This window comes from Musca vetustissima, unplaced genomic scaffold (assembly GCF_032173495.1).
Source record: "Musca vetustissima isolate MV318-11 ecotype Yass unplaced genomic scaffold, APGP_CSIRO_Mvet_v1 utg24030, whole genome shotgun sequence".
NCBI classification, from domain to species: domain Eukaryota; kingdom Metazoa; phylum Arthropoda; class Insecta; order Diptera; family Muscidae; genus Musca; species Musca vetustissima.
This window is the reverse complement of record NW_026877953.1, coordinates 113767-124680: the sequence shown is the minus strand read 5'-3', so window position 1 is coordinate 124680 and position 10914 is coordinate 113767. Positions and strand designations below refer to the sequence as shown.

General features: G+C 35.2%; 1 protein-coding gene across 1 annotated transcript; it reads left to right on the top strand.

The window, feature by feature from the left end:
* The first annotated feature begins 1635 nt into the window (after positions 1 to 1635).
* Positions 1636 to 10252, top strand: LOC133322690 (leukocyte elastase inhibitor-like). Its single transcript, XM_061531656.1, has 3 exons — positions 1636 to 2241; positions 9720 to 9813; positions 10122 to 10252. The coding sequence occupies exons 1-3, from the start codon at positions 1636 to 1638 to the stop codon at positions 10250 to 10252; spliced, it is 831 nt and encodes a 276-aa protein (XP_061387640.1).
* Positions 10253 to 10914: the final 662 nt, after the last annotated feature.

Here is a 10914-nt window from a genome sequence, read left to right as displayed (position 1 = left end):
TAGCTCCCATATATATTTTCGTCCGATTTAAGGTAAATCGGTCTCCAAAGTCCCTATATATCTTTCGATTTGCACGAAATTTGGCATAGGGTACTGTATTGGATCCGGAATGATGTGTGCTACGTTTCGTGAAAATCGGTCCAGATTTAGATATAGCTCTCATATATAGTTTCGTCCGATTTAAGATAAATTGGACACAAAAGTCCTTATATATCTTTCGATTTGCATGAAGTTTGGCACAGAGTACTGAATTAGGTCCATAATGATGTGAGCCAAGTTTCGAGAAAATCGATTCAGATTTAGATATAGCTCCCATATATAGTTTCGTCCGATTTAAGGTAAATGGTGCAACAAAAACCCTATATATCAGATCTATATATATATTTTGTTCGTCCGATTTAATTTAAATAATGTGCCAAAGTTCTTATGTTGCATAGCGTACGGAATTTAGTCCAGAATTTTGTGTGCCAAGTTTCGTAAAAATCGGTTGGGATTTAGATATAGCTGATATGAAGTAATTGACGCACCAAGAAACCAATATATGGCTGATAGGAACTAAACGTACCGACATTAGTATAACTTAACCTGTGACAAGTTTCGTTGAAATCGTTTCATATTTGGGTATAGCTTCCATATATATTTTCGTCCGATTTTAAGTAAATTGTACATCAAACTCCTCATGTTTGTCAGATTGACATCAAATTTTGCACAACGTACAAAATTGAGTTTTCTAGAAGTTTTCTAGTTATGTTTTCTAGAAGTACAGACATAGCCCAACGGATGACCTATTGATATTCGTTTGAAGTCGATTTTCATACTGTTGTCCCAAACGAATGACATGTTTATGGATAGTTCTAGTCCGATTCACATTTAGATAAATATCACATATTTTATTTTATCCCATTTCATGTTAATAATGCTATATAATATACCCATAGTCGGCCCATCCGACTTTACTACTTTCCTTACTGGTTTTACTTATATTCTAAGGAAATATAAGTAAAAATGGATGAAATTATGAAAACAGTCGTTAAAAATTTGTTTCTCTGTACAAAAATATTGAAATCACACGGAACATCAATACAGCCTACTAAAATCATATGTTTATTGAAATAAAAATATGAATAACACACTTTTCTAGATTACTATGGAATTCAATGAAAATCCAAAAACAATGAATTGATATTCATTCATGGGATAATGACACTGCCGGTCTTTACAATTTCGAACCGAAACAAGTGGCTTTAAAACAAAAAAAATCAATAAATAATTATAAAAAAATAAAAAAAGTAAAGTCAAACAACGACTGTGTCAAGTTCAAAATCTTTGCGCCTCGTCTTAGAACTGATAAGAATTGGTTTTTACCAAGCGCCACAGTAAAGTGTGAAATCAAATACAAATCGTTTATTAATCAACAGACAACACAGCGAGACAGGCACAAACTGACAGATAGATAGTAAGAGTGTGCCAATTTCTATTTTATTAGAATAATAAAAATATAAAATAGAAGAAAAAATGAAAAGTAGCTTATTAGGTAAGCTAATGTGAGGTAATAATGAAATAATTTAAATTCAATATTTTTTTAAAATATTTTTAGTCAGCTTCCTACTAAGCCTCGGCTGCCAAGTCTTCAGCATGGATTCCAAGGAATTTACCCTGGAATATATACAACACACATTAAATTCCACAAATGAAGATGAAAACTTTGCCATAGCTCCGCATGCTGCCTATGAGCTATACCAAGATCTCTTTGAATCTACATCGATTTATGGTTTCCGCCCACAAACACAAATGGAGGAGGATCCCCATTTACCCAAGGCCATACTCAAAGATGAATATCGTAATGAAAGTTATGTCGAACAAAATATCACCATGAAAGCACGTTGGACATTTAATTTCCAAACACGTGATACGAGTAAACGACCTTTTCATCAGCTAGATTCCGGGGATCGTACATATTTAGTGGATAATTTACGGAAGGATGATGTTTTTCGTTATGCTTTTGTTGAGGAGTTGAATGCCAGTGTTTTGGAGCTGCCATTACATTTACATGAAATAAAGTTGTTGATTATTTTGCCCGAAGAAGAAAACGGTTTGGAAGAGTTAAAAGATCAACTGGTTGAGAATATGGATATGGTGGATTATATTAGTAAAACTCAGTTCGCTATGACATTGGTGCGGGTGATGTTGCCGAAATTCTCTTTGGAGGATGAACAGGATTTGGTGGAGTTTTATGATGAGGTAAGTGTGGCGGCATTTTGATTAAAATACAGAACATAAAGAAGAGGTTTAAAAGGTGTATGTACCAGTAAACATGAACTTAAATCGTAATATATCTGTGGTACGCTCTAGACTGAGTCGTTTGAGGAAACATGCATTACACTATTCGGCAAATTGTTCATATTAGAAAGGGTCCTGGGTTCAATTCTCAGAGAAAATATATATATATATATTTGCGCTAAAAAATTTGGTATTAACAATTGCCGGATTCGTCGGAAATATTTTCCATTAATTCACGGAAAAATAAACCGGTTGTCTACATTTTGGAACGGAACTTACAGATAATAAAATCGATTTTTGTACCGGTTTCAATTAACATACTAGCTGTTATGCATACAGTTTAGATTTTTTAAACAATCAAATGAGGTTTATCGATATTTAAGATAGAGTTTTGTACTTTTGCGCAAATATTGTTTGGTATTGAAAATGGGTTATTTCGGTCCTGGTTGTAGTATAGGCCCATATAACGCTATCCCCAAATATTGGGAATTTTAGGGGTACCCCTCATTATTTAATATTTTGGGCGTTCCTCTTTCAACCAAATTGGCTATAATTTAGTATTTTGAATTCTCAACGGGCGAAAGTACATATTGGAACTATATGTAAATCTGAACCAATTTCAAGATAACTTGACACACGAAAGGTTATAGTAACTTCAGTACTTTGTCAAAAATTGTGTGCGGGTATGCCAATATTTGAGCTATATCTAAATCTGAACCGATTTTCACGAAACTTAGCACCAGAGCTCCGATTTGCTCGATTTTACTCGCGAGTGAAAAATACTCCCGAGTGGGAGTAAGTAAAGAGTACGAGTTTTTAGAGAGTATACTCTCCACTCTTTTATTTTGTTTGGGAGTGCTCGCGAGTACTCCTTGTTGAAGAAAAAGAGTGTGAGTCAAAATGTTCGAAATAGAGTAAGAGTTCACTCTAAGAGTAAAATCGAGTGGATAAATAAATTTGGTTGTTTGGTTATTTGTGTGTAGTAGCAAATTTTTTTTGATGTTGATCTTTTGTGTGCTGTGGGGAGATAGATCATGTTCAAAAAACATAAAAGGGCATTGATTATTTTGTTTATTGAAAATGGTTACACATGTGAGGTACAAATAAAAATCTTATATGAAATGACTTACATAAAGAGAACGCAGAGAACGAGCTTGTTGATGCATGCTTTCCCAGCAGTACTGCAAACCAAACATCACAACACAAACAAACAATGCACACAAACAACATCAAGTAAAACAACGGTATCACAAACAAAACAAAAAAATAAATAAAAATAAAAGAGTACTCGGCATGAGCGTAATCTGTTCGATTCCGAGCGTATTTCACTCCCACTCGAAAACGAGCGAAGCACTTGTGCTCTTATTTGAGTGGCAGAGAAAAATAGAGTATACTCTATTTACTTTTTCTACTCGCAGGAGTACTCCCGCTCGAATTCGAGCGATTTTCACTCTTTACTCGAATTCGAGCGAGCATTTCGGAGCTCTGCTTAGCACACATCATTTTGGACCCAATTCAGTACGCTATGCCAAATTTCGCACAAATCGAATGATATATAGGGACATTGGTGTACCATTTACATAAAATCGGCAAAACTATATATGGGAGCAATATCTCAATCTGAACAGATTGAGAAGTTGGACGAAATTATATATGGGAGCTATATCTAACTCGGAGCCGATTTTCTAGAAACTTGGCACACATCATTCTGCACCTAATTCAGTACTCTATGCCCAATTTCATGCAAATCGAATGTTATATAGGGACTTTGGTGCAACATTTATCTTAAATCGGACGAAGCCATATATGGGAGCTATATCTAAATCTGAATCGATTTTCTAGAAACTTGGCACACATAATTCTGGACCTAATTCAGTACTCTGTGCAAAATTTCGTGCAAATCGAAACATATAGAGGGACTTTGGTGCCCCATTTACCTTAAATCGGACGAAAATATATATGGTAGCTATATCTAAATCTGAACCGATTTTTCCCAATTTCAATAGAATTAGTCCTTGGGCCAATAAGTGACTTGTGCCAAATTTCATCGTAATCGTACTTGCACTTTACAATTTAACATCAACAGATGGACGGACGTGCATAAATCGAATCAGAAAGTGATTCTATGCATGTTCTCAAAAGGAACCATGTGTCTATCTCGTTTCGCAATGTGTTGAAAATCTACCTACCAAAACTTATCAACATTGACCCATGTTTCGAGGTAGTTCTCGTTATATGAGAACTACCCCGAAAAATGGGTACTCCCCAATATTCAGTATTTTGAAGCTTTGGTCACGTTATTCAATCTAATTACCTCTAATTTGGTTTTTAAACCCTCCACCATAGTACGGAGGGTGTATTAGTTTTATTTTTTTTCGAAATAATCATTTCCGACCCTATAAAGTATATATATTCTTGATCAGCGTAAAATTCTATGACGTTCTAAGCATGTCCGTCTGTCTGTTGTAATCACTCTAGCGCCTAAACGAATTGAGATAGAATGCCAAAATTTTGCATAGTCGTTAACAAATTTCTCCAATAAAAATTGTAAATATATGTCCACTTTTTCTGATAGCCCCCATATATCGGTACCTCCCGATTTTCAGATTTTGGGGGGTTTTGATTGGATTTTCACCGAATTGGCTTTAATTGTTGATGGTAAAAACAAAACAAACCATTGTGTCGTCCAGTTTAATCGAAGAGAGCAAAGACCATATCGTCATCGGACTCTTCGGGTTCTTCTTCCTTCTTCCTTCTTCGTTTCTTCTTTCTTGGCTTAAGCGGCAGGTGGGGCAGCGCTAGCACCGGATCCGATGGCGTTTATCAAATCCTTAACATTGACACCTTCCAAAGCCTTGGCGAACAAACCGGGTCAGTAAGGTTCAACATCAACGTTGGCGGCCTTCAAGACAGTCGAGATTTTTTACCAGTGATGGCTACATCATCATCGACCAAGATGAGGGAAGCCAATTCTTTGAGTTGTTATTATAAATATAGGTAAATTTTGTTGGGTAGCCCCCATATAAGGGTCCCCCCAATTTACGGTATTTTGGTGTTCTTGAGCTCGTTTTTCTACCGAATTGACTGAAATTTGGTACTTTGAGTTCTTATTGGTGGCAAATTTCCCCACTAAAAATTATAAATGTAGGTAAATTTTTTCTGATAGTCCCCATATAAGGGTACCCCCAATTGTCGATATTTTGAGGTTCTCTCTACCAAATATTTTTAATAACTGCCCCCTTTTAGGGGTAGTTCCCATATAACCCTTTTTATATCCTTCACCACACTGTGGTACAGGGTATTATGTCTTTGTGCATATGTTTGTAACGAGATAGACACATGGTTTCTTTTGAGAATATGCATATAATCACTTTCTAAGTCGATTTATGCATGTCCGTCCGTCTGTATGTTCATGTTAAATTGTAAAAAAGTACAGGTTGCATTTATGTTTCGTATTGGATGAAATTTGGCACAGCTCATTTATTTGGCACAAGGACAAATCATATTGAAATTGGTAAATATCGGTTCAGATTTGCATATAGCTCCCATATTTATTTTCGTCCGATTTAATGTAAATGGTGTACCAAAGTCCCTATATATCTTTCGATTTGCACGAAATTTAGCACAGCGTAATGAATTAGGTCTAGGATGATGTGTGTTAAGTTTCCTGAAAATCGGTTCAGATTTAGATATAGCTCCCATATATATATATATATATATATATATATATATTTTCGTCCGATTTAATATAAATGGTGCACCAAAGTCCCTATATCTATATATATAATATTTAATATAAATGGTGCACCAATGTCCCTATATATATCTTTCGAGTTGCACGAAATTTGGCATTTCGTACTGACATAAGTTTAGAATGATGTGTGCTAAGTTTCGTGAAAATCGGTTTTAGATGTGGCTCCCATATATATATTTTTGTCCGCTTAGATGTAAATGGTGCACGAAAGTCCTTATATATCACTCGATTTTCACGAAATTTGCCACAGAGCACATAATTGAGTCTGGAGTGATGTGCGCCAAGTTCCGTGAAAATCGATTCAAAGTTAGACATAGCTCCCATATATATATTTGTCCCATTTTAAGTATATGGTGCACCAAAGTCCCTATATATCTTTCGATTTCCTCAAAGTTTGGCGTTTCGATTTTATGTGATTCCGTTTTTTTTTGTGAAATTTGACATAGCGTCCTTAATTTACCACCAAAGTACCTATATATCTCTCGATTTCCTCAAAGTTTGGCACAGTATATTGAATTAAGTCTAGAATGATGTGTGCTAAGTGTCGTGAAAATTGGGTTAGGTTTAGTATAGCTCACGTATATATTTTCACCGATTTAATGTAAATAATGCACCAATGTCCCTATATATTTTCCGATTTGCACGAAATTCTGCATAACAAACTGAACTAAGTCTAGAATAATGCGTGTTAATTTTTGGGAAAGTCGGTTCAGATTTAGATATAGCTGCCATGTGTATTTTCGTCAGATTTTTGTTAATGATGCACCAAAGCCTCTTTATATCATTCGATTTGCACGAAATTGGGTATTTCGTTATAATCGGTTAGATATAGATATATCTCCTATATATATTTTCGTCTGATTTTACGTAAATGGTTCACCGAGGAGCCTACGTCTGTTCCATATACACGAGATAAAATTGTGGACGGCGCATTATGCCGCAGCATACCAAATATGCATACATAGTTTTGCTAGGTTTTATACAAATTGGACGCCAAAGAATCCAAGTCTCCCCGACTGACATAGAATTTTTCAAAGATTTCAAAATGGGGTTTTGTAATAGGTTCAAATATCTATGTAAATCACACATTTGATTTCGCCCGATTCCATTTCACAGGATATTGTATATATTAGCGCCTCCACCCATAGTGGTGAAGGGTATCATATAGTCGGCCCCGTCCGACTTTTGAACTTTCCTTACTGGGTTTTTAATTGGTGCAGATGCTTCGATACATATTTCAAAAGGGTGTCGGATTGAGATTGCATTTTGAGACTAGGCATACCTAATAGAGATTGCAGGAACGCATGTGTATGAACTGATGTTGTCGGTTAACTACTAGATAAGGATCACATATTTAAATTCGTTCTCGAATGGAGATAGATCGCCAAAATTTTGCAGGCTGGTCAAGTTCGAAGATGGGCTTTATCGGCCCACATTTGGAAATAGCTCCCATATAAGAGTACCGCCCAATTTTCGGTATTTTGAGGTTCTTGAGCGCGTTTTTAAACTGAATTCTCTGAAATTTGGTATATTGAGTTCTTATTGGGTAGCAAATCTCTCCACTAAAAATTATAAATATGGGTCCATATTTTCGGATAGCCCCCATATAAGGGTACCCTCAATTTTGCGGTATTTTGGGGGGGGGGGGGGTTTTGTCGCATTTTTCGACCGAATTCGCTGAAATTCGGTACTTTGAGTTCTAATTGGGTAGCAAAACCCTAAACTAAAATATAGGTCAATTTTTTCGGGTAGCCCCCATATAAGGGTACCTCTCAATTTTCGGTATTTTAGGGTTTTTGAACGCGGGTTTCAACCGAATTCGCTCAAATTTGGTACATTACGTTTTTATTGGGTACCAAATTTCCCCACTAACAATTATAAATATAGGTCCACTTTTTCTGGTAGCCCCCATATAAGGCTACCTTCCAATTTCCAGTTTTTGAGGAGTTTTGACCGGATTTTTTCACCGAATTGGCTCTCCACAAACAGTTATAAATATATATCAATTTTTTCGGATAGTTCCCATATAAGGGTACCCCCAATTTTCGATATTTTGATGTTTTTTAACCGTATTCGGTTAAATCTCCCCACCAAAAATTATTAACATTCACCCCTTTTTAGGGGTAGTCCCCATATAACCCCCTTTTTATACCCTTCACCACACTGTGGTACAGGGTATTATGTCTTTGTGAATATGTTTGTAACAGGCAAAAAGAATCAAGATAGACCCATGGTTCCTTTTGAGAATATGCATATAATCACTTTTTAAGTCGATTTATGCATGCCCGTCCGTCCGTCTGTCCGTCCGTCTGTCTGTCTGTCCATGTTAAATTGTAAACAAAGTACAGGTTGCATTTATTATCCGAATTGGATGAAATTTGGCATACGTCACTTATTTGGCCCAAGGACGAACCCTAATGAAATTTAGAAAAATCGGTTTAGATTTAGATATAGCTCCCATATATATTTTCGTCCGATTTAAGGTAAATGGTGCACCAAAGTCCCTATATATCTTTTGATTTGCACGAAATTTGGCACAGCGTACTTAATTAAGCCTAGAATGGAGTGTGCTAAGTTTCATAAAAATCGGTACAGATTTATGTATAGCTCCCATATAAATTTTCGTCCGATTTAAGGTAAATGGTGCACCAATGTCCCTTAATATCTTTCGATTTGCACGAAATTTGGCACAGCGTACTGAATAAAGCCTAGAATGATGTGTGCTAAGTTTCGTGAAAATCGGTTCAGATTTAGATATATCTCCCAAATATATTTTCGTCCGATTTAAGGAAAATGGTGTACCAAAGTCTCTGTATACCTTTCGATTTCCACGAAATTTGGTACAGCGTACTGAATAAAGTCTAGAATGATGTGTGTTAAGTTTCGTGAAAATTAAAAATGCGATGTCTGTTAAGATTCATCTGTTGAATTTACCCAATGTGGTGAAGGGTATCATATAGTCGGCCACGTCCGACTTTACCACTTTCCTTACTGGTTTATATTAAAATAGTTATCTGATTTGTTCCGTGTTTTGGGGTTGGGTAGACGTTACGGGAAATAGTCAATGTTTACCTCTAAAAGACTATTTAGCCATCTGTTGTAAGTATTCCGCCTTCTATAGATATTGTGATAAAAGAAAACTCAAACATTACGAGAACGAAATATATCGGCAGATATTTAGTCATCTGCTCAATATAGTGATACCTCCTGAAGGAAAGAATTGAGATAAACAATTAAAATATTGGGTTCAAAATTGGCATATATCGGTCATTAATTAGGCATAGCCCTCATATAATGATATCCCCAAATATGCACTATTTCCTACACTATGTAATCAATATTGGTCCCCCTTTAGGCATAGCCTCATATAAATTTATAATCTAAATTACAGTAGTTTGAGGATTTTATACTCTACCATGCGTTATCAGTATCAGTCCACTTTTTGGATCTTACAGATTTTAGGAAAAATCCCCATTAAAAATTGCTGAAGTTTGTATTTGATGTACATAATGGTTTACATAAATCGGTTTGTAGAATTATCGGTATATGCCCACTTTTTGGTATGTTCCCTATATTTTCATTGCATGTATCTGTCAGTATAACTATGGTGGAGGGTATCCAAAGTTCGGCCTGGCTGAACTTAACGCTTTTTCACTTGTTTGTAATCAAATATTTTTTATTTCAGATATCCGATCAGGACATCAGCCAATATGACAGCATACAACAGACAATCAAATTGAAGTTTAAGGAACATGGAATCGGTGATTTCGAAAAAATTAGTAAGTATATATTTTAGTACAAACTGTGTACAAAATTAACTTTATTTTTGGAAAAAAAATTTAATATTTTATGTAAGAAATTTAGTATCAGAGGTGGACTAGCTCGGTCTACTTTTGTAATGGTTGCATGTCTTTGAATTCAATTGTAATAAGAATTGAAAATTCAAGATGCTTTTTGAAGTTTTCGTATCGTCAATTGCAATAGAACATATTAGACATATTACATTTAAATTCAGTTACATCTATGTAATATTTTTAAATTTTGTAAGAAAATATATAATATTATAAATCTTCTAATTTTCTTGTAGCTGTCTTATTTTGGAATGCTTATTCTTATCTGAGAATTACACCAGAAGTTGTGGATATAAGTCATCCATTCCTGTTCATGATAACCAACAAGGATGGCATACAATTCTTTGGACAAGTGGTAAAATGCTGAAGCGGTAAAAAATGCTGTCCATTAAGTTTTGTTAATTAGTATACATAAATTAAAGTTGATTTAAGTTAAAATAAGAATAGTTATTAGGAAATAAAAAAAACTTTACGAAAAAACATCAAATCCGCTTTACTTTACTTAAAGTTTTCCTTTCGTTTCGTATTGCCTTCATCACCATTCCCGGGTAAATTGTCGCTTAATCTTGAGAGACAGTTTTCTTGATTAGATGCTATTATTTTCTTATAGAAATGGCCACAGACGAAAAAAAGAGCAACAATGATGTCCATTTTTATTTGTCTTGGATATATCTTATTATGGTCGGTCTGTCTGTCGGTCTGATTGCAGTCTGCAGTAAAATGGTAACGTGTACGTATAAGCTTTGTTGTTTTTATTTTGTCATTTGTTTCCAAATTTTGGTCAATTGCAATTTTCCAAGCAGATGGCAAAACGAAACACTTTGTACAAAAGGCACGCACATTTTGACAGACATGTTGTGGTGGGTTGGGAATTATTGGAAACAGATCTGCTTTAAAAAGTCCTTCTAATATTCTATTTGAAGATCTTGAGAAAGAGATGTTGATCTTCTAAATGTTGAGAAGACCTTCTGGTCTTCTATGAGAAGACCTTCTGGTATTCTATGAGAAGACCTTCTGGTATTCTATGAG